The sequence below is a fragment of the Engraulis encrasicolus genome, chromosome 16 (assembly GCF_034702125.1).
Source record: "Engraulis encrasicolus isolate BLACKSEA-1 chromosome 16, IST_EnEncr_1.0, whole genome shotgun sequence".
NCBI lineage: Eukaryota > Metazoa > Chordata > Actinopteri > Clupeiformes > Engraulidae > Engraulis > Engraulis encrasicolus.
In genome coordinates this window covers 7037833-7062218 of record NC_085872.1, presented here as the reverse complement: position 1 = coordinate 7062218, position 24386 = coordinate 7037833, and the positions used below count along the sequence as shown (strand labels likewise).

General features: G+C 42.5%; 2 protein-coding genes across 3 annotated transcripts; one reads left to right on the top strand and one right to left on the bottom strand.

Moving 5' to 3' along the window:
• Positions 1-326: 326 nt before the first annotated feature.
• dcaf8 (DDB1 and CUL4 associated factor 8) lies at positions 327-15523 on the bottom strand. 2 transcript variants are annotated; one of them, XM_063218489.1, is made up of 13 exons: positions 15300-15523; positions 14494-14551; positions 14319-14399; positions 12409-13127; positions 11612-11752; positions 11246-11340; positions 10030-10140; positions 9491-9621; positions 8978-9085; positions 7844-7974; positions 7471-7590; positions 6469-6585; positions 327-3304 (listed from the first exon to the last, which is right to left on the bottom strand). In XM_063218489.1, the coding sequence occupies exons 2-13, from the start codon at positions 14528-14530 to the stop codon at positions 3194-3196; spliced, it is 1902 nt and encodes a 633-aa protein (XP_063074559.1). In that variant the 5' UTR covers positions 14531-14551; positions 15300-15523; the 3' UTR covers positions 327-3193. The 2 variants fall into 2 exon arrangements, with proteins under 2 accessions (XP_063074559.1, XP_063074560.1); XM_063218490.1 differs by having other exon boundaries at positions 12409-13124.
• A 3547-nt stretch (positions 15524-19070) lies between these two features.
• Positions 19071-23291, top strand: pcp4l1 (Purkinje cell protein 4 like 1). Its single transcript, XM_063220145.1, has 3 exons — positions 19071-19530; positions 20568-20622; positions 22404-23291. Exons 1-3 carry the CDS (start codon positions 19522-19524, stop codon positions 22598-22600), a joined length of 261 nt encoding a protein of 86 aa, XP_063076215.1. The 5' UTR covers positions 19071-19521; the 3' UTR covers positions 22601-23291.
• The last annotated feature ends 1095 nt before the right edge of the window (positions 23292-24386 follow it).

The window sequence follows — 24386 nt, the reverse complement described above, 5'->3', positions numbered from 1 at the left end:
AGAATTAGAAACAGAAACGTTTAGGAAAACGTTGAAAGAACAGCATCCAAGACCAGGGCTGTTCTGATATCTTTTCTGTTGATCAGCTAGAATTTTCTGAAGCGATTCAGATGGAAAACGATTCCAAAGTCCTAAACGAAATACACAAAACACACAAAATGCATATTGCTGACGCAACAGTCGATATAAAGCAGGGGTGGAAAACTATGTCTCGAGGGCTGTTTACAGCGTTTGTCTTCGTAGTATGGCCCTTGGAGGACTATATAAAATTTGAAGTGGCACTCGAATGAAAATGGTTCGCCACCCCCGATTCAAGGGAGTCCGAGTGAGAAACAAAACGGAGGTCTTTAATCATTTTTACTGCACAAATCTTACATGTTTGTAACTGAACTGGTAGAACACAGTAGGCAGCAGTGGGAAAAAGATCATTCATCATGGACCTACACATTTTCAAACAGATAAGCAGTAAAATAACAGGAAACAAAAACTTAACCGACATCAGAACTTGAAGCAGTGTCTGACATTTCAGGTTCTTGAAACGAAAGTAATGAAATAATTTTGCCGTGTGTTCCATTCATTTCAAAAGTACTTTGTTGTCTTATCAATATAAACCTCTGCAGTAATACCAATTGAACATTGACATCTTTTCAAAGATTATTTGGTAAAGATGAATTTTCTTTACAATTAATTTTAGTATATATATATATATATTCATATATAGTTATATACAGAATTTAACTTATTTCACTCGTACAAAAGAGGAGTGGAGCTAATTTTCCCCTAATATGAAAAACAATAACAGGCATAGGTCACCCTCGTCTTCCTGTGCTCTCCACAACCCCACCCAAGTAGGAACTCTTCTGTCCATCCCTTTACAATCCTAAACGAGGGTCTCCATAGACCAACATTTATCAAAAGAAACCTCTTTTAGAGTCTCATTCATAGCCAAAATTTACAATCTTGGGGGGAAAACGTTTTCTTTAAATGAGGGAGAAAAAAAACACCCACACACAATCAATTCCAAACCGGAATAGAGTTTCAACTGAAACATTAATCAACAGACCTGAATGTTCACTCTTCAGCTTCTCAGTTCTGTGTGTGTGTGGAGGGGGGACCGGAGTGGGGGTGGCGGGCGAGTCTTGAAGGATCAGGGTCAAAGAGACAGAAAGACAGCTCCCTGGCCTTGGGCTACTACAATAGTCCCTTGGTGCCTTGGGCGAGGAACAGGGAGCAGCGGGTTGTGGGGAAAGTTCCGAGATCCAAGTGGCTGCCCATATCAGGAGAAAAGGGGTTCAAATTCAATTCAACCTCCCTTCACCTCGAGGGAGGGAGGTTGGGGTCAATTACTTCAGGAGGTTGTGATGCACAGTCTCCTGACAAGTGCAAATTCCAAACTAAATAGCTGGTGGCAAATCTTCATTTCAGATTCACAAGTCTGTACTAAACAAAGTGTCGGACGTTTCTTCTTGAACAGAAGTATAGAGAATGCAAGACACAAGAGACTGAACAAAAAAAAACAGACAAACAAACAAAAAAGCATACTTTCAGTAAGTTGAATACATAAAATATTGCATGCCGCCTATGCAAACACACGTCTCAAACTAAGCAGATCCCTGATTAAAGTGCACTCAGTAGCGAAGGGAGAGGGCCAGGGCCAGGGAAGAGCGCACAGCGAGACTGAGAGGGAGCGAGGGAGTAAAGGAGGAATAAGAAAGGAGAGCAGTGGGGGACCATGAACACAGTTTCTTAGTGTGCACTGCGTGGACTCTGTGGTTGGCATCTCCAACATGGGAGGATGGACACAGGGCTCATTACACACAGGTTAGTTCGGATGACACTGGTGGAAACTGTGGTCAACGAGGAGGGGGAAAAACATCATGTCGGGAGTGGGAGTGGGGGTGCAGAGTCATTTGGGCGATCCTGCCCAAGACCCTCCCTGTCCAAGTCCACCTGAACAGTGGCCATAACATCAACAACCAACAAAGAGAAAAAAAACAAAGACAGGGAGAGCAAAATTCACAATCCAGACAGGACACCTGGGCACTTGTGGCCCAGGGGTGTCAGACCGGTCAAGAGGTGGCAGGAGCCTAGAGTAATGCTGGTTTGGGAAAAAAAACACTGCACACACACCTTGCAGTCAGCTTTGACTGGTATGAGTCCACCTCGTATCATACCAAGTGGCAAGCTGACCAGCAGTTGTTGAGCATGTGTGTCAGTACGTGCATGTGTGTCAGTGCGTGCGTGTGTGTGCGTGTGTGTGTGTCAGAGTAAGAGAGCAGACAACAGTTTGTAATGATTGCCAATAAGACTAATCAGTCTTCAGCTCTAACTTGATGATCACCTCTGCGACTATAACTCGGAGGTGAGCTGGTGCCTACTGAGCTACGGCTAGCTGATTGAGCCAACGTCACAAAAAATTAAAATAAATTTCCAAAAAGTATCCAAAAACATTGAGGCTAATTCTCTGGCAGGTCTGCTCTTGTGCCCTATACACTATGTGAGGGACTGAGAATGAACGGGAGTGTAGATTGTGGGATGATGATGATTTGAATGAAGTAAAGCTGCTTCCAGAAAGACCATTCACATTGCCGTGGTAACAGCAAGCCTGCTAGCAAAATCTGTGGTGTTTCTTTTTTTTCTTCTAAAGAGGCTTCTTAAAATACTCTTAAAAAAAAGACAGTAAACTTAGAGCGGCTCTGGAAAAAACAGCTTATGCATTTGTGCAAAGAAGGGAATTGCTAGCAAATGTACGATTTGCGTATATATAAATTGGTATGTATGCATGAATGAATATGTTAATTGTTATGTGGGCGTGTTGTTGCACAGTGTTTCTGAACGAATGTGCTTAATGTGTGTGAAGTCAGGAGAGTTTTCTCTTGGCATTGACTTCAGCCGACGCTCGCTCGCGCTCTCTCCCCCTGTGTATCTGAATGTGCATGTGTGACGTCCCATAGCGTGTTTGTTCACCCGCTGCTGGGGTCTCAGTGTTTCCACTTGTACCAGCGGGATTCCAGTGTCTATGTGCTTCAATGTGGGCCTCTGAGGTGTGTGGCTACATGGATTAAATCAATATCCGAGTGATTAGTGAAGAGAAAACAAAACAAAAACAAAAAAAAACAACAAGTATGCATGTGTGTTTGTATGTGTGACTGAATGTGTGTGCGTGTCTGTGTCTTAGTGAGCACAGCTCAGCTCAGGATGACATGCACTGCACATGATCTGGACCGCTATCCTCTTCATCAGACGAGTCCGCTGAACTCCAGGACTCGTCCGTGTCCCCTTCACCTCCCTCCCCACGACGGGCCTGGAAAACACAAAAACAGAAACAAAACCTTAGATTAATTCACTTCTGTGTCCTATTTGGTGCATCAATAGGAAATTGACAAAGTTCTTAAAGGGACACTGTGCAGGAAATGGTCATAAAAGGCACTGCAACTATGCTGCTCATTGAAACGGGGCAGCCTATTGCCAAATTTGATCTTTACATCAAAGTTTACTAAGTAATACACAAATATTTTCTAGTATGGTCCAAGTAGAGTCATTTTTGCAGCTGAAAATGGCTATTTTTAGAAATTCAAAATGGCGGACCATGGAGAAGATCCCCCTTCTCATGTATGAAAATTTGCAATTTTTCCAGTCATAATGAATGCTTAGAATTTGATGGTGGTAAGTGTTCATGAAAAATTTTACATTAGTGAAGCATGAATTCTGGAAATAAACAACTAAAAATCTCACACAGTGTCCCTTTAAAACTGTAAATAAAACCGGGTGTCCCCAGGTTTGACCACATCAAATTTTAGACCTTTTTTAGACCTATTTTAGAACACAAAAATTGAAAATTTAGACCAGCATCGCTCCCATTCCCAGTTGCCGCACCGGTGTCACGAAAAGATAACAATTATAATGGCAAAAATAATAATAGTGGCAAGTATTTAAGAAAAAGTCATAATTGTCTTATATTCCAGCCATATTCCAGCAATTCTGGAGTGAAATTGGTCAGGGGGGTCGGCATATTTTTTCCAAGACAGAACTAGGGGACATATTAGGCAACACACCCAACCTGAAAATACTGTCAACCCATAGTAGGCCCTAATATGCCATGAAGGTATGCTATAGATAAAAGTATTTCATTGGTACCAGTACCTAGTCTCACAATGAGACATATTTTCATAGTAGCCTGTCTAAAGAAATGTGCCCTTTGAAAACAAGATATTTCTTCCATCCATGCAAGTCTACACTTGCCAAAACATCTGTAAATAAGTTGACAATACTTTGACAACACATTAAAACATTATGTTACTGTTACTGAGAGTTACTGTATGCTATAAAGCCCTACAAACTTCAGGTGAGGTTGTTGTGCAACAAATGAGCAGTGAGCAGGCACTCACAGTCGCCAAGTCTCCCATCTCTCCCCTAACATGAACAGGGCAAGTTATGATTAAGTCCAATGATGACTTTATACACAGATATGTTGCTCTCCCTCCCTCATAAAGTTAACAGGTTCATAACTTGTTAGCAGTTACGCTAAGCGGAAATTAGCATTTCTAGCACCGTTTAATAGTAATAAAATACATGCTAAAATGCTACACGGATCCATTGACTTTCACTAGCTTAGCGACATATTCCCTCTTTTAACTTGTCTTAAAGCAAGACAATGCTTAACATGAAAAATAAGACAATTTACCACCTTTATAAACCCCAGCCAATGATTTTAACTGTATTAAGGCCCAAAATAGTGGCATACCCCTTTAATGTTCATGTTTGACGGTCACGTTTCGTACATTGCATTTCGCAGCAGACCGGTTGGGGGGAAAAAGACAAAAGAAATTTTAGACCTTCGTTAAAAAATTTTAGACCTGGGACAGATATTTTAGACCGTTTTAAGGCCTAAAAAAGGGGATAAAAAAATTAAGACTTTTTAGACCGCAAGGCTACCCTGAAAAAAAAAAAAAAAAAACAGACAACACAGAGCCAGTTTGGGACACTGACTGAGATGGCTTGCTTGACCATCCAAATGTCAAGCCATCTCCAATGCGCACCTGATTTAAAAAAAACAAAACAGAACATAACTGCATCAGTGTTGCTCGAGATTTTCTTTTCAGTTTGAAGAACAACATATCTGTGAGGATCCTCCTTCATCCAGGGAATAGTGGCTAAAGAGAACTCAGCACACCCGTGGTAGTGAGCAAGTGTAGTGTAGTAACAGTGTAGTATACAGTGTTAAAATGAAAAGACTGTGCACCCATACCCGTCAACGTGCCTATAGTACCAAAAGTTTGAGAACACCCTAATTTTTCCAGTAATTTCAATTTGAGCTATGCACATCCAATGAATCAGTTGAAAGTACATATTAAAGTACTGAATAGCCAGAGGGTTAAAAAAAAGGTTTGATTACCCATTGAGCTGGTTAAAGTGGCCAGAACCTTGCAAGGCGTCTTGGCAAGACAATCTGTGATACATTTATCACATAAGAATACACACTTTAATTCATATCAATATGGGCTATAATTTGGTATATCGGAGAATGTATGGAACCATTGGAAAGCTTTGTTTCGGTCTTTCCAACGATAGATTGAAATTTTTGCAATCCCACTTTGATGACAATAACAGGTCAAAGTAGCTGCATGAACTGGACAGTATCTTTCCCTAGAGGTTAATCAGAGCAATAAGGTAAATCACTGGCTGTAATTGAGCAAAGGTGTCTACTTTGATTGGTTGATAAGTTAAAAATACATGTAGCTTTGCATAAAACCGCCTGCTAAATGTTGTGTAATTGGTTGTCTATAAATTCATTCCATGTTTACCTTTTCCAACATGAAATTGCTCAATCTGTTGCAAGCATTAATTTCAGAGTGCAATGCCATAATAGATTTATTTAAAACTAAAACTGAAAATGCAAAACAGAATAGGCCCCAGTGTGGCAGGGGCAAAGGGTGGTATTTTAAAACTCGTGACCGGTAGTGAGCCTCACTGTCGGTGTGACAGTGCAGTAATTGATGACGTGTATGTGAAGAGGAGGGTAGGATGGAACAAGGTCTGAAGAAGGCCCACCATCCAGCTCAAAACACTCAAACATTAACAAGCTTCATTTGATGAAAATCTTTTAAAAAGAAAACCAGTGCCTTGCCTTGAATGGTCTTGACTTCTGCCTGTTGTTTTCCTCAACCTTGATTTTTTAACATACCAAGCCAGTGAGTAGATTTTCAATATGTCACACCAAAATAAGTCAACGCACACGTCACCAATGCAACAAAGTAGAATCAAGTCGGGTCTCCTAATGGGTGTGACTTTCCATTAAGTTCCATTCATTCTCCTAGTCTACTCAGCTTCCTTAATGGGCATGGCTGCCATAAGATTGCTGTTTGTCTGGGATCATATGGATCCTGGAAGAAACTGCCCATGCATTGTCTCAACCTTATCAATTGTCTCTGGAAAATACATGAAAGAAACGCCACCACTGCTACTCACCCTTGGAGGCCTGCGGTTTCTCATGTGCCTCATCAGGAACCACAGCAACTGCGTGTCATACTGGTCTCCATGGCGCACACTGTCGTCGTCACGCTCACGCTTATTCTTCTTCATCACCTGGGTGACCAACCAACATGACCGTTACAATACATTCTACACAGTCTTTCCGCATACAGCATCCTACACATATCTTTCCTTTCTATTAAATTACTCTCCTCTCTCCTACCTCCTTCATATGTACAATTTTCATCACTCATTTCACTACACATTTTACTAAAGTGACTGTGTACTGTATTTGACCAAAAAAAAATACCAGCATCCTTGATTTATCATCACCCATTCTGTGACTGCAGTTTTACAGTCTATACTGAGATTTCAACAGCCACAATTGACAGGCCAGTCCACCACACTGAAGAGTAGTTCACTTCATACAACTACAAAATAGCAAGGCGAACACGATTCCTCCTTTGCTCCTTAGTCAATAAGAATTGATGCAATTTTACAACTTAACTGTAAAACTTGGCTGTGGCTAGTAACAATTTCAGTCTCACTAGCCATGTTGGCAGGAAAATGTTTATGTTAATTAGTTAATCTATCAATTGTTAATATTAAATGCAAATATATATACACCGGTATATAATTTTTTTTTTTTTTTTTCTCCAAAGTATTTTTTGGGGGCTTTTTGGCCTTAATTACTACAGGACAGTGTGAGAGTAGACAGGAAATGATTGGGAAATGACCCCGGCCGGACTCGAACCGGGGTCCCCGTGGGCAATGTAAGCCCAAATATGAGGGGCTTAGCGCACTGCGCCACAGCACCTCCCTAAATGCAAGAACATTCTAAAGGAAAAAAACTGACAACAAAACTGGCAATGGCTAAATGTCTAGTGACTTGGGAAAACCGCCAGAGTGGCCGGTAAGCAAAAAAGTTAACGTCAAGCCCTGGTCTGTAGCCTTAGAGGAAAAGGAAAGCCACCATCTCCAGTAGCTCTTCTGGCTTACGTCTTTGAGGCCCTTCAGAGTGGTGGGCACCTCGGCAGTGGGAGCCCACAGCTTCACATCGTGGTCCAGGCCGCTGGTCGCCAGGCCAGGTAAGTGGGGGTGGGGCTCTAAGCAGTTCACCTGTTGCACAGGGGTGGGTGATTAATGACAGTGAACATTTACATGTTAATTCCTGTCTCTTAAAGATTGTTTTTATAAGGCTTCTCTTAAACAAATGGAAGATGTGTGAAAGCCCATTGCAAAAATTCTAGGGAGGAAAAGAAACACACACATGCACACACAAACGAGCACACACATCCATGCGCACACGCACACACAAGCACAGATTCAAATGAAAATGATTGTATGACGGGGCATCTCTGCTCTTGCTTACCACACCACCAATATCTCCCTCCATGAACTGCACGATGCGGGCGGAGTTCTTGTCCCATAGATAGATGTGTCCACAGTCACTGCCGCTAACCACAAACTCACTGCTGGGGCCGTAGAAGTTCACACCCTTCACTGAGGACAAAAAATATCCAAGGGGAAGCAGGTAAGCACATGGCTTCAGACCAAAGACTTTTTTTTCCATATGGTAACTAAGACCAAACCATGTGTCACCAGTACAACAAAGTGGGATCAAGTCTGGTCTCCTAAATGGCTGTGAATTTCTATTGAACTCCATTCATTCTCCAGTTCTACAAGTTGGTAGATTGCCGTTTAACCCATTGATGCTTGATGTTGTGTTGCGCAACATTGGCCCTAGAACCTGGAGCTGCATTACGCAACATTCAGGCGCATGAGATTTGAGACAACTTTATTAAAAAATTGTTTGAGCTGAATGAACACATTTCAATGAAAGATGGGGGTCATAGCGTTTAAATGCAACTTAGTGCATATTTTATGTGCTTCAGAAGCTGAGATATTTAGGTTTTTATAGGCTGAGGGAAGATTTTCTTAAAAAGGGATCAGGCATTCAGCACTCTTTTTTGCAGGTGCCTTTGGCATCAATGGGTTAAAACCTTACGTAAAGAAACGCCTTGTGAAACGGCTGTATTTTATCAATCGTCTCTGTTCAGGCCAGAGGTGAACAGGTAAAATTATGCGAGTAACAAGTACCCTTTACCTAAATAATTTTAAGTTTCTTTAGATAAGAGTGTCAGGTAAGCAATGTCATGTAACTTAATGCAAATCATAAATGCTTCTCTGTATGCCAATGCTTCTCTGTAAAGCTGATGAAACACAGGACAACTTTACGAGCAGTGTAGCTGGGCAACAACAGGACTGGGTCATAATTTTCCAGTAAAATGATTGAGGAAATGTGTCTACTGCTAAAAGTGTGGTAGTGATGAACTGACCAATTAGATCTATAGCAGCATTGCCCAAAAACGTTGCTCAAAAAGTTTCCCAACGCATCATCAACTTCAGGTTTCCTTTTCACATAACACACAAACCGGTCTGGGAAACGGACAGACAGGCATGCCTATAGCTGACTTGGGAGTCTGGAGGAAATGAGTAAACTTACCTGTAGCGTTGTTACGGTGACCTTTGTATCTCCTTTTGTAGTCAGCACCATCACTATGGTTGGCGTCAAACAGGTAAATGTCTTCATCATTGTAGCTGGCTAGAAGCTCTGCAAAATGAACACAACACTGTTTTAAGTCCTAACTAATTGACAATTTTTTGGTAGCTTTCTAAATTGAAAACAAAAATGACAGACATGATTCCAAAGAAACAATGACACATTTTATTTGTTACTATGTACAGGCAGAATAATTGTATTAGACATGGACGTATAATCCTAAACATGTTAAAAAAAAAACATGTAAACACGTATAGCTAGAGGCTAACTAGAGGCCAACAAGTTGCAGACAGAGTATGGTAACATCAAGAAAATGTTGCTTCTTTCACATTTTCATGATAAAATCACTACAGTAGGCCTCTTAGCATTGTAGCTGTGCAAAAGTAACAGCACTGATCTTGAAACAAACAGTGCAAATATACAGTGGCCTTCCTGAAGAAGAGGCATTTTTCTCACCTGTTCCATCGTGACTGTATACCATACAGGTGATGTTTGTTTTGGACTCGCTGTTCACCAGGTGTGAGGGACAGAACTTCTTTAGAACGCCGTTATTGTTGTTTTCATTGATCTTTCTCCGGTCATAAATCCTGGCAGAGAACAGTGGACAGGTAGTCAGGATTAACCGGCAGTGGTGTACACCAAAAAAGAAAACCATCGATCCAGAAGAGACACCTGAGCCAGGTGTAGTTCATGGAAACACAAGTTGTAGAAAAGCCGCACTCTCAATTACAACTCTTTTTTTTATTTAGGGGGGTGGAATGACAAACAGTTTCCGCCCAAGCCTTCTTCAGCATCTTTTGACATAGGCGGAAAGGTCTGTCTATATCATGCTAACCCACTAAATTAAAATAAATAAAAACAAGGGTTGCAGTCGAGTATAGCTTTTCTACAACATATGTGTACTGATCCAGTTGCTACCACCTGAACACTGTAAAACAGTTTGGGGTTGAGCGCACTTCCTAACAAAAAAACATGGAAACCCAGGGCCATCTCACCTGACATACTGATCTCGTCCTCCCACAGCAAACTGGTGTGTGTTGGCAGGGTTTACAAAGATGGTGTACAAGCCCACTTTCTTATCGCCTTCTTTCACCACCACCAGTTTGCTAACACAGACACAGCGACAGAGGAGGGGAGGAGGTAGCACAGGAGCAGGGAGACAAGAAGACAGGGAAATAAGTGAAAAGAAAGATTCAAAATGGTGCTCTATTCTGCATAATACCACCACACGCACGCACACACACAATCATTTCATGACAAAAGCTAGATTTGTTTTGTAGTTAAAGATGTATGTGATTCCATACTATGGAAAATTAACTTGGCTTATGACAAGTAACTCTAATGGCCTAATGTCAGTCTTTTAACACGTTACATCTGTTTGATGTTTGAATCAAGTTTAATGAAAGAGACAACTAGAGAACACCATCAAACAATAACACAGTGAGCTGAGCTGCATTCTATGGAGGCCTACAAGTCCGACCCTGGTTTCAAGTAGGAGGAATGGACATCCAATGTTTGCGTTGAGTAATTCAGCAATCAGTGGAGCGTGATATGACATGATGAACTATGCTTAAAGCCGACACCACCACCCCATCAACTCCTCCTGAATGTTTGACAAAAAAATCCTCCACAGTGGAAATGGTCAAATCTCCTTAACGTGACATCAGTTCTGTGCATCGAACTCTATTGACATGTAAACATGTAATTCTAACCAAATATACCTACACTCAATGAGTTTAACAAGGTCTCGATGAGAAAAACAGCATACAGAATAAAGGTACTGCTGAAAAGCTTGTAACTTATTTACTTGCTTCTTTTTGCCACAAGCAATCCAAAGCACCCAGTGTTTATACAGCTTGTTGGCATGAAGTACGGCAGATATTACAGTGTGCTGCAATAATCCAAACACAATGGCATCTGGTCGACAAAGAGCCCCTCATCAGCTGCAAGCCAAACTCTGCCACTAAAATCAAGCTGCCTGAAATGAACTAAACAAGCTCAAAAACTCCATGGGTTGAAAACGGTGTGCTAAAACCACTACCAGGACTTGGCAAAAAACCACCTGCAACAACATTGGTATATGGATGTGATTAAACAACTCACTGTTACCCTCGTCGCGAAGTCACTATGGCGTGTTATACAGTTATTACACAAGAGCTGCTTGGAATGTTTTCACAGTGCTTTTCATCGCTAAGGTTGACCAGGACTCACTTTGCAGGCCTGTCGAGATAAAGGTCGATACCAAACACGACTGCGTCCTCTCCGGCCGAGAGGAAGGAGCAGCGAGAGTCTGGGTCTAATGCCAGCTGGTAAACAGAAACATGAAGGGAAAATAGGATGGAGAGGAAAGGAAGGTTTCAAGGAAGAATTGAAAGAAAAAAGGGAATGATAGAAGAAAGAAAAAAGACAAAGATATACAGAAAGGGAAAGGATAGAAGGTAGGAGAGAGAAAGGGGAAAAAGTACCATCAATACTGTGAACCAACAGTTGGTTGTCATGACAATCAACTATGATGTCATTTCTGAAGAACGCACCCAAACCCGCAACCCCCTGTCCAAAGAGGCCAGTGTGACTAACCTTGTGTGCTGCGCCCTTATGTTGGGCAACACGTTTGGTGTTCTTGCAGCGTGAGGTGGCAGACAGCTCTGCGACGCGCACCTGCCCATCCCTGGCGCACATGGCCAGGGTGGTGTCGCCGCTGTGTGGCAGGAACTTAGCCTGCCAGATGACAGGGGAGAAGAGTGCATGTGATGTTAGTGAATGAGAGAAATCCTTCTATCCTCAATGAAAGCACAAAAACCTTTTGAAAAGCGAAAATAAAAGTCTTGGTCCTGTGAACGGAAACAAATACTAGGTTTTATGTTTGTATGCTGCATGAATGATGTCCCAGTTTGGTCAATTAGCCTACAAGGTTAAGGTTAGGGGGGGGGGGGGGGTGTCATCTTGATAGCTTGGTGGTCATCAATAGCTTTCAAATCGAAATTATTCAAAAATATTTTTGAACTTGATTCTGCGTGCAAAATGATCAAATTCCATGTCTTCCTCCCCCACCTGCATTACTGTGAGTTTTGCAGGTTGGAGACTGAAACAAGACTTGCCATTCTTACACTTCTCTTACAATTACATGTTCACACTTGCATGTCGTATGTTTTTTCCCCCTTCTTTCTGCTCTTTCTTTGTTTTCTGACAATGTGGATGGTTTGATGTGTGGGTAGCTAAGGGTGTGTTGGCCGGGCTGATGGAGGGATTTTAGTGTTCAGTTGTTTGATGCTGTGATTTTTTTCTTTCTTCTTGTGTTTAAAGGTAAATTAAAAAAATGAGTTACAGTTACATACTCCGAGACCCCTGCGTCTACCCCTCCTCCTCCTCCTCACCTGGAATACGTTGCTCTTGTGGCCGCTGTCAAACTCCAGCTCGGCACGGAGCTTTGCCCAGTCCCAGATGACCACGCGCAGGTCGTCGCTGCCGGAGGCCAGCCGTGTGCCGGACGGGTTGAAGTGCAGCGTGTTGACGCAGCCGTTGTGCCTCTCCAGCTGCCCCTGCAGCTCCAGCCGCTGCACGAGGCCGCGGGCGCCACACACGCGCCGCACAAACTGGCCCGAACCCCAGCCGATCTCACGCGCCCGCAGCGAGGGCACGGCGCGCCACCCGGGCGGCCCCAGGTCCTGCACCTCCGCGCCCAGCCACTCCTCCATGGCCTGCTCGTCCTGCTCCTCCTCCGCGGCCTCATTGTCCTCCTCGTTGTCATCTTCGTCCTCGTCCGAGCTGGAGGAGTGTCTTCGCGTGCCGCCGCCGCCGCCGCCGCTACCGCCGCCTCCTCCTCCTCCTCCTCCTCCTCCTCCTCCACTGCCTGGCCGGTTTCTCTTGCGGCCAGCCCGCTTGGTGCCGCCGCTGCCCTCTTCCCTGGCCCGCTCTCTCCGGCTTCGATCCTCGCTCCCTGCCCCTTCTTCCTCGGTCACGGAGTACATGAGTTGTTCGTCCATGCTGTCTGTGTCGGTCTCGTCCTCCTCCTCTTTGTTCTCTGCCTCTGCCATGGGTCTGTCCTCGCCTCCTTCCCCAGAACCCGTAGCAGAGCTGGAGTTTGCTACAGCTGCTGAAGATGAGAAAATGTGTTTACAATGCAAAACACCCGTTTACTTTTACTCCTTCTGCAATGGCCTGCAATTGCTGGCTACTGTATTTACCTGATGGCACACTAAGTTCTAACCTGACCCACACATATGGAGGCCCACAAGCCTAACAGCACGAATACACCGGCCGTGACCTGAGTGAGGCGAGCAACGGAAGTAATTGACTTTGTATTGAGTCGCCCGACAAAAGCGATTCGGGTGTCTATAGGCCATTCGCGCGACGAGAGCGACAATTTGTAGTTGAACTCCTAAGAACATGTTTGGCAACAGCCGCCACAGCCAATGGGAATGTTGGAATGCTTGCATTCTGCTTTTAACGGACATACTCTAATCGCTTCAATCGCTCGTATTGCTCTTGCTGCACAGAAGCGATTCTCTGTCACTTGAATGTCGTCGCGGCTGGTGTATTCGTCCTGTACACCAGGCCACATGGGTAGAATCTTTGTTTTATGTGGGATTCAGCCCAGTTAAAAACTAGGAGAATCATTTGGCAAAAATTTGAGAGCATCTCCTCCACTATTGGAGGTCTTGGTAGTTTTTCCCTCCCTCTTTGTGTTTTCTTTGAAACTTTTAACTTGCTGCCACTTGGCCAGGACTCCCTGGAAGAAAAGTCACTGTGACTCAACGGGACCTTTCCTGGTTAAATTATATATATCGAACCGTGGGCCAACAACCGACACTGTGTATCGCGATTTCTCGGTTCGATACAATATCGTTACAGCCATAATATATATTGACAACCCCACACTCCACTTAGCCTGGGAATTCCCATGCTGCCTTGCGTGATAGCCTTCGCTCAGGAACCGATACACAGAAGATAGAAGGAACACAAGATACATTATGTAAATGGAACAGATAGACCATTTCTAAAACCAAATGTGAAACCAGCTTCCATCAACGTTTAGATAGTATTGCACAGTTTAGATTAGCCTCCCCTTCGAGAAATTAAATGGATGGTCTCCAGACCATATCTTAATTGTGATATAGTTGTGACCAGGGCTCAAGTAAATAGGGGGCCCAACACAGTGTCTGATTTATGTAGAACCTAGATATATTGTTTTGGGGGCTCCATTGGAGCTGATTGTACATAGGGACCACAACTTGGCACTACACCCCTGGATTGGTGTAATTGCATAAACAGGGGATGAACAAACCTGTATTAGGGGAGCAGGCCTGGACACCTGTGGCTGAAGAGTCCCCCTCTGCCCCTTTATCCCCTGGGTCCTCTGCACCACCTGAAGCAAAAATTATAGATTTATATTGGGGGTTTTAATCTGTGGATTAATGATTTTTGATTGTTTGTTTTGGTTCTTGGAAAGGTCTGCTTACCATTTGGTATACTAGATTTGCCATCTGCATCTGCCATCCTTCCACCTCAAAAGAGAGCCTTGGGAAACAACAGGGCCATAATCTAAGTTAGACGAGGGTGAGCAAATAGCTGCCATCTTTCATTATTGGTGTAGAATTAACATCAACATTAAAACATCGCAACCTTCTGGTTACGCGAACGCTGCAGCAGGCGCGTTAGGACGGCTGAACAAAGGTTAAAGGATTGGGGCAATATCAAAATCCTAACGTTACACCAAGTCTCACTACACTGGCGTAAGTTCAATGGGTGAAATATGCGTGTGCTGCAGCTGTCGAGTGAAAAGTTTTACGCCAATGACTACTAAATTCAACAACGAAATGGTTAACATTATGTCGTCTTATGTTGATGTCTAGGTTTAGGTAGTAGCCTACTGCGTACGCACGCGGCTAACTAATCCTAGCATCGCCACCTGACAAGTCGAAAACAGCCAACCGAGGCCAATTAATAGTAGGCTAGTTCCCTGATGAGTATGTTTAATGCAAGTTAGGTTTAAGTTGCTGTTCTATGACAGGGTTTCATATATCTCTCCATGCTATCTTTAGCTGAAATCTACGAGCCTTTTGGCATGCACTACTGTGTGGCAACCATCATGTTTTAATTTATCTTCTTGTAAACAACAATGACCTACGTGGCTTCAGCTACCTGATGACTTCTATGAGCATACACACTGGCTAGTGCTAGGGTTTTGAAGCAAGACAGCTGAGTATCGTCGGCCAACCAGCTAACTGTTGTTGTGCTAGCTAGGTGATAGTTGGCTAGGCACTACCTCTGTTTGTTGTAGGCCCGAAGACTCCTCACTGTAATCCTCTGCGCAGATTTTGTTTCTCAATCTGCAAATCAGGTACCTTTAGTAGAGGGCCTGAATATCAAATTGCACGACACGTTTAACACGTACATAGACAAATTTCCAATATTACATCGACAGTTGACAACTGGAGCTTGCAGTCGTGCTCGTTCTGTTTTGACTGCTCTCTCTCTACTCTTTTTTTATCCTTTTCCGGCGAACGAAGCACTCTTTTCCGGAAGTGGCTGTGTCTGACCAAAACAAACCCAAACAATGCGTGTTACATCTCACGTGCACATCGCCTGTCAGTGGACTGAAATGGGTTGCTTTGGTATTTTCATCTCATTTGCGAACATTTACACTACGATATTGCGGACTTCAATTCAATAAAACGTACAGTAATTACATTGTACGGATAACAAGAGCCTATGTAAGCCCTACGTGAAATATTCTGCATTGGCTTCTCAAAGTTCAGTGGTAAATTTTCTCATTTTCTTAACTGAATGGAATCTGCAGTCTGCGGTCTAGATGGAATCTATTAGGTTTACCATGGTTGATTTAGCCAGGTTTATCTCTTAAAGGTGCACTGTGTAATTTTTGTTGTTGTTGTTAATTCCCAGAATTGCCCATTGGAGGTGCCCATTGGGGTGCATATTATGCACATGACTATTTTTGTTTAAATCCACACAAAATTGTTTTTGTTACTCTCAAATGTTTCTCTTTCTCTGTGGTTTAACATAGTCGAAAGGAAGTTGCTGCTTCAAAAGCTATACCAGAGATAAACCGATGAAATGATTTTCCAGAAGGGTACCCAAACTCATACCACTGTAGACACGCAGGGAGTCATCCAGGCTTCCATGGTATTATTTAACTAGCTGATTGTCCAGTTCAATATTTCGTGGTTTTATCCGGGCAACTGACCATAGACATTTGCCAATCAATTAGGTGTCAAAACACAAGGCACAGGGTTTCAAATACGAAAAAAACCTAATGACTTGAAAACAAAATGATGTTCATCAGGATGAGTGAGCCCAGGCCGATGTAAAAGCAGAGGTGTCAAAAGTAAAAGTTAAAAAAGAAACACAGTTTCCTTTTAAAACAGGCCACTTATCCTAGTAGGCCTAATCAATAATAATAATAATAATAATAATAATAATAATAATACATTTTATTTGAAGTGCCTTCCAAGATACTCATTACAAGGTCACTTTACATTAAAACAGAGAAATAGCAGTAGAAAAAGTAATAATAACAAAGCATCAATGAATGTATAGGCCTACATCACAACTAAAAACAGCAGAATGATTAAAATATAAAATAAAAATAAAAAATAGTTATGCACAAATAAAGTAGACTACATATGCATATAAAATAAAATGATAATAAAGTGATAATTAATGGAAGTGGAAGTGCATCTCAGTGGTGTGATGAATATGCTACAGTGAAGAGATGCGTCTTGTGTACTTGTCTTACGACCAGCTGACTGCACTGGTCAGATCAAGTTTGTGGTGGGTCCTCGTTAGGTTTTTAGTGTTTTTCAGTAACAGCACAGTCTATCTAATTTCATTAGGTGAGATACAATAGAGTAAATGGTCTAACAGCAATGTAATACCATGTGCTAGTGATGTACTTACACCATAAATGTATTTTTACTTTTATTTTTGACACCTCTTTGTAACAGCAAAGTTCATATGTCGTGATCTTCCATTCATATAGGCAACCTCACACTCATAGTACAACAGAATTATGTAATAGGGCTAGTAGTAGTAGTAGAGTATAGAGCTACTTTATTGACCCCCATGGGGAAATGTAGGTGTCAAGTAGCTTACACACGATAATACAACTAACAGTGCACTCAATGAGCATTGCCAGACAATCATAAACACAGCAGGTAGATAGACAAAAGATTAACATAACCAAGAAGCATATGATGATTTTAAGTACCGTAATAATATGTCTGTTGTGTAGTATTAGGCAGACATTTAAAAAACAAGTCTGTCATAGTGCAAGAAGGGAAAAAATCCTGACCATGGTCAATGAAGACATTCATGGAAGCCAGATGAGAGAACGAGAGCATATCTTTTTTCCTATACAGTATTGCTCTTAAATAATGGAACGCCTTGCCACCTGAGGTATATCGTACGACTCTGTTTCAAGATTCAAAGTGCACTGAAGGCACCTATTCAAAATACCTTATAGACTTTATATTCTCTCTCTCTTTGTTCTAATGTGAAATTGGGTGTTCTGAAAGGCACAACTAGTAAAATGTATTTTTATTATTATATTATTATTTATTACTTAGCAGAGATTAAAGTGATAAAGAAGCAGAGTTAAATGTGCTTTGTAACGTTAAGAACAAACGCTTATAATAAATTGACTGAAAACATTCTATTAAAAACACTCTATTACACAGTCCAATAGAACAAGTGTCAAATGTACAAGTAGTGGTCTAGGACAGTGCACAGTATAGGACACACACACACATGCCTTAGAGTCTGTCCCGGGTCTGGGCCAGCTCAGGCGCGTGGTCGCACACTCACTCACATACACACATACTGTTCAGTAGTCAGATGACAGTGGAGGAAAAGTTGTTCAACAGTCTTATAATAAGAGGCGAGGCCCCTTGAAGTTCTGGGCCTTGGCCTACTGGAGTTATTTCATGCACACACACATGAGGGAGCACTTGACAAACACTAAACATCTACTTTCAAGTATTTTGAACAGGTGTCGTTTATGCTGTGCCTCACAAGGGAATATGGAACTGACTGAGTGACTAAACAGGAAGTCAGTGTAGCTGATAGACAATGGGTGTAATGCCAAGTTGAGTCTAAGAAATGTGAAAGTCCAACAGGGAAACTCCAGTGAAGGCCCAACTGGGAAACTCCAACTCCCATTGTCAATGTGACACAGCACTCCACAGCACACAAGTGAACACTGCACACAGCGAAATTGCATGTATGCCTCACCTGTGCAAGGGGGCAGCTCCCAATGGTGCCTGAAAGGAAGCAGTGCGGCGGGATATTATAATAATCATGGACGTTATGGTGCCTCAGTCTTGGAGGAGGATGGGGGAGAGCACTGTTTAATTACTCTCCCCACCAACCTGGCGGGTTGGGAGACGAACCGGCAACCTTTGGGCTACAAGTCTGACGGCCTAACCACTTACCAATGACTGCCTGGATACATAAATACAGGGCTCTAAAGTAACTTTTTTCATACCAGCCAAAATGTCCAGTAGCCTATTTGTTAATCTTACTAGCCAAACACACACACACAATAATGGGTCAAAGTGGATAGTAGGCTAAGTTGTTCTTTTCTGCCAGCCAAACTGAAATTTCACCAGCATATATATATATATATTATTTTTGGTCTGGATGTTATGACGAATGAGGGGTGAAGAGAATATAATATTAGGCCCTACATGTTTAATCATGGGGCCCAAAATGCTACGGACACGCCCTTCTCGCGAACGCGCACAGACAAATGTCCAAACCAGTTCACTTAGGAGCCCTCTCAAACTCACATTTCAAGAAACCAGTACAGTAGCCCAATGCGTAAATGGAAATGGGTAATGCACTGGCACCAGATGATGCTTTCAGACTACCAGTGTTACAGTGTTGCTAGTGTTACACTGATTTGGCAGGGTATTCCATTTTCACCACATAGCCTAATCATTAGGTTGTCGCAACAAGGGAGAGGAAATCTGCACGAGTTCTATTTTCAAATAAAAACCATTCGTGTTTGTCATGGAAACTATGTTGGCTACTTGCCGGGATGCTGATGCTGTGTGTTTCGTATAACCAGGGGTTAGCACTACGCCTATCATCTTAGGACATACCCTTTGCATGCGCCCTGCAAGAGAGAGAGAGAGAGAGAGAGAGAGAGAGAGAGAGAGAGAGAGAGAGAGAGAGAGAGAGAGAGAGAGAGAGAGAGAAGGCTACACGAAAAGTGCAAGATTTCGAGTCTGTCCAGGGAGTGCGTTAGATCAGATTGTACACAGAAGGATGAATGTGAAACGAGTGGCCAACCGTGCCAGTCAACGCAAGAGTCTGTTCCGCACACTATGAGAAACTAGTTTGATTAGCCTATCTGTTATCAACGGGCGGTGCACCTGCTGAGAGCAAGCGTGTCGTTGTCAGTGACTCAGGAACTGTCAGTAACACATCTCCTGCGATCTGTCTTGAAAATAGAAGTTTGCCTGAATATGAGTGAGGTGGGTTTAATGTTTCATTGCATCAGTTTTGTGTCTGTGTAGCCTGATAGAAAAGCATGGCGTTGCTTATAATAACTTTCTTTTGAATCCTTTAATTATTCTGCGAAACATGGCCAGTGCATTTTGCTGTTACAATACAAATGATTACCATACTAAAAAACCGTAGAAATAAGCTTAGACTATGAAACTTCTAAGGTCGACAGACGACATGTTAAACCGCTTAAAGATTTTTCTTCTCGACCTGATCCTATGCACTCTAGGCTATATTTGCCGCTACGAGGCAGGCTGCAGCACCGATGGCAACTACCGCGCCATGCATCTTTTTTTGTATGTTTAACCTGGCTGACAGATGCCCCAAGAGGTCAATCGGACGTCAATAAGGGACGTCTATAGCATATTGGCCTGCAGTATTTCTATCTGGCGCAACGCGTACGCGCAATGCGCGTGGATGGACGTCTCCAAAACTGCTGCCTATTTTGTTTGTTTTTTAAAGGGAAGTGGTATTAATATTGAAGTTAATGTCCTCAATCAATGAACACCAGGCATAATATTCTCCGCTTAATCGCATAATAATGGGCCCACATTTGACTATAGCCTAGCCTACTTTCTACTGAATTGCTCAGAGTTACTGTCAAAAGTGTGACTTCCTGCACCCACATACAGTGACACGCGGGTTTGTCACCAGTTTTGTAGTTTCATTTTGTCACAATCTAGAAACTTTATTTATAGGACAATTTCTAATAGGAAATGTTTTCAATGGGTTCAGCCTAATGGCGAATATCTGACCACTGAGGTCTAGGATAGTGATGTGTTGTCTATCAGTTGCTGTCTGAGATTCCCCATGACATCTTTTTACCTTTCGTACATTGTCTTTGTTTGAGGTTGCAAAATGTACTGGAAAGACCTCTAAGGCTAAGACAGGAAGCAGATGAAGGAGGAAATAGGCCTATTTGTACTATGTGTTATTTAGTCACACACATAACACTTATCTTCTGGGTGACTTATTGACCTCTGTTCTGCTGTCATTGTTGCTGCAGGTACCAACAAGTGTAGAGCCTACTGATGGACAGGCTCCAACAACTGATAACAACGGTATGTTCTTGGTTGTTGATGCATTTAAGCATGTCTTATTGTGTGTGTGTGTGTGTGTGTGTGTGTGTGTGTGTGTGTGTGTGTGTGTGTGTGTGTGTGTGTGTGTGTGTGTGTGTGTGGGAGGGGGGGGTGCTTGCCTTCATTTGAGATACGATCAGTGAAGGCACAGAAAATGAGGCCTAATGGTACAGAGTAATGGGGTAGGATTGGGAAATGAACTCGGGCTGGACTCGAACCCTGGTCCTTGGTGTAGCAATACAATGCCTCAGCTGTTTGAGTGTTTTTTTACCCTCAACATCCAGCATTTTGTACAGATTTAGTTACAATGTCATTTCCTGATGGGTTGTCTCACTACCCCGTCTCTTGCCTGCCGCAACCCTCCTCCGTAGCTTTCTTTCTTTAGCCTTTCGCTCAGGCCTGACTCATCCTGTGTGGCGTTTACTAACCCCACACTTCATCCCATTTCTACTGTCATCTCTGTGTAACAGACAAGTACATTTCATTGTAAGGCTGCATGGGCATGAATACTACCAATACCTTGCCTTTGTCCTTATTGCCAACCCGACGAAGTTGGGAAACTTGGTAGATTGTGATAATGAAACATAATTACTGTATAAGTAAAGTAGTATCATTTTCAAATCATTTAATCTGTTCATTAGATGGAATTTAAGACTGAGCAAAACAACTGGGGTCATGCTGGGGTCATTTCTGCTCATTGCAGACTTCATAATTGGGATATGGTCAATAAAAGAAAACAAAATGTTGAATAAGATGGTTGAGCTTTATCATCATTATGATGATGATCATAGGGAGGTCAAAGTCCTATATTCTTGTCATGGTGACACAACACAACAAAATTGCCTTTGGGCCTCACCTGTCCAAGGGGGCGGCCCAACAGGTGTACCAAAGTGAGAAGTGTGGGAAGGCGAGGTACCATGCTCAGGGTACCTCAGTCATGGAGGAGGATGGAGGAGACCCCTGTGTGTGTGTGTGTGTGTGTGTGTGTGTGTGTGTGTGTGTGTGTGTGTGTGTGTGTGTGTGTGTGTGTGTGTGTGTGTGTGTGAGTGAGTGAGTGAGTGAGTGAGTGAGTGAGTGAGTGAGTGAGTGAGTGAGAGACAGAGAGAGAGAGAGAGAGAGAGAGGGAGAGAGAGGGGGAGAGAGAGAGAGTGAGAGAGTGTGTGTGTGTGTGTGTTTGTTTGTGTGTGTCCAGTGGTGTTGGGAATGGAACCAGCCGCAGCTCTAAGGCTGTACGAGACTCCGACTCCAAAAACACTTGCCCATGACCCTGAAGGCATATGGATGTTCGTACAATTATCCGAATCACCAGTTCACACATACAGTACATTTGCATGCTGATCTATCCTATCACATAATAATATTTAAAATAGATTTCAAATAACAATAGCCACCTTCAGGGCGTTAGACTTTAATGTAAAAAACATACAAAATTAGTCACAGTTACATTTGAAAATGTGGCCGCAGTCTGCGAAACTGTAAGCAGTATAGAAACTGTATAGCTCACATCCAATTTATATGCACCAAACTTTATGTAATGCTCAATGAGTAAACCCTAGTCGTGACACACAGGGCAACTTTTTGGTGGGTAATATCACGACTGACTCTGAATTTTCGGATTAAATCATTTTTAAAAGCTATTTGCTGCTGCTCCAACTTCTGTTGATTCTGAAGGAACATGAACTGTGTTCCATCTGCAACTGAAAGCTTTTTCATTTCTCAATCTGGAATATTGTTTCTGTTTTTTTTTTCTCTTTCATCCTCAGTGCCCGGTGAGAAAGCCTCTGACTCAGCGGGGCAGCCTCAGGGCCAAGAAGAGCAGCAGCAACAGCAGCCGCCACAGCAGCAGCAGCAGCAGCAGCAGGAGGAGGAGGAGGTTGACATCGACCTGGAGGCCCCAGAGACCAAGAAGGCTGCCCTGGCCATACAGAGCCAGTTCAGACGCTTTCACAAGAAGAAATGAGGGAGGAGGGCGAATTTCGAGCAGTCTTATTACAAAAAAAACTTGCTTGTTGTCTTTCATGGTGTGATATAGAAAAAGGCATTTCCTGCGAAGGGGGTTATGGCTGTCCTGCCAGTCTCTGAATTAATGAAGGGTTTTTTTCCCTCTTTGTTATTGTTTGTAACTTTGTGTTTTTGGTGTGTTTTGATATCCAAATGTTTACACTGACTGTGTTCGCATGGACAATGTTTACATTTACTGCCTCTTGATTATTTTACGAGACAACATGAAGGAAATTAAGGATTAATGACCTTTCATTGCAGTTATTTGCGATTTCAGCATGCAGAGCCTGCTACGGTAAACTGATGCAAAGTGATGTGTGTTTATGTCAAAAATTACATTTGAAATATTGCTAAAATCATTCCTACACATGCACATTCCATGAACTCTAAGTAGTTCTGAGACCATTCCATACTATGTCTAAATGGCTTCTTTCAATCAGACTGACATTGAATTATGGAATCACAGAAGTGGTGCTTCAATCAGTTCCCAAGCCTTTCCCTATCAGCTCATTCAAACTCAGCTGCCATATTGCCTGTGTGACATTACATTGAATTGTATGTGTATGTCTGTCCATTCTACTGCCTATTCACAGTCATTCTTGGTTTGGAAAATATCAAGAAGCAATACAAAAACAAATGGTGCACATCTATCTTCAGAGTAAGAAGTTCGAGTGATTATAGTTTTAGGTCTGCACGGAGCACATGAGACGAATTTTAATGATCCCAAAGCTGGACAAGGACATTGAGGAAAGAGGCAATGTCTACCCTTTTTTAAAATAGGCTACTACACAGACTTCACTACTCCCAGAAAAAATTGCACAAATATTTTCTAGTGTTTCTCCGATCTGTGACAAATGCGGTTCTGGTCCAAATCTCTGTTCTCTGTCCAACAAGGATACTGGCAGGGCAGTTTTAAAGCAGAAAGTATTTGAACCAGATGTGTTTCTCATACTGCTGGGGTGGTCAAATCAAACGCATAACTCTCAAGATATGAGCTACAATTCTTATGGATGACTGTCAACTCCTACCCTAGTGAAGAGAATGAGTGATCATTTCATACATGGACAGTGACAGAGGCAGGTAGAGTTAGCTGTCCAAAAACTCCACTGCAATAAATCAAAAAGTTAAGAACTGCACTGTTTTCATCTGGAATTATTATTTTATGAGCTTTTCCGATCCTAAGCACATGCACACGCACGCGCACACACGCACGCGCACACACACACACACACACACACACACACACACACACAAACACAAACACAAACAAATACACTCACAATTTGTTAGATACATTTTAGACGACAGAATGTAATATTTATTGTTATATATTGTTTATCCTGATGACAGATTGAAATGACCTCTGGGGCAGTGGTGTAGTCTATTTTGTGGTGGTAATACTCTATATTTGAGATTTTTTTTCTGGCGGGTATACTGTATATTTGTGCTACTCTAAATATTGAATCAATTTTAGATGGGTATACTGAAATGCGTGACATTTTCAGGAGGGTAGAAGTAGAGAGGGGGAATAAGCCCCCCTTAAGGAAAAGGTATTTTTTTCTCCAAGTAGATGTTAACCATCTGTGTCAATTTCATCCATAGCTAGTAACAACAGTGAGGTGAACAATAACCCATCATGGAAAATTGGCCAAAGTTAATCCTTCATGACATTTTAAACAAAAACAAAAATTGTGCTAAAGGGGCCTTTTACCCCGCTAGTGGGGTAAAAGGCCCCCCCTCAGGTG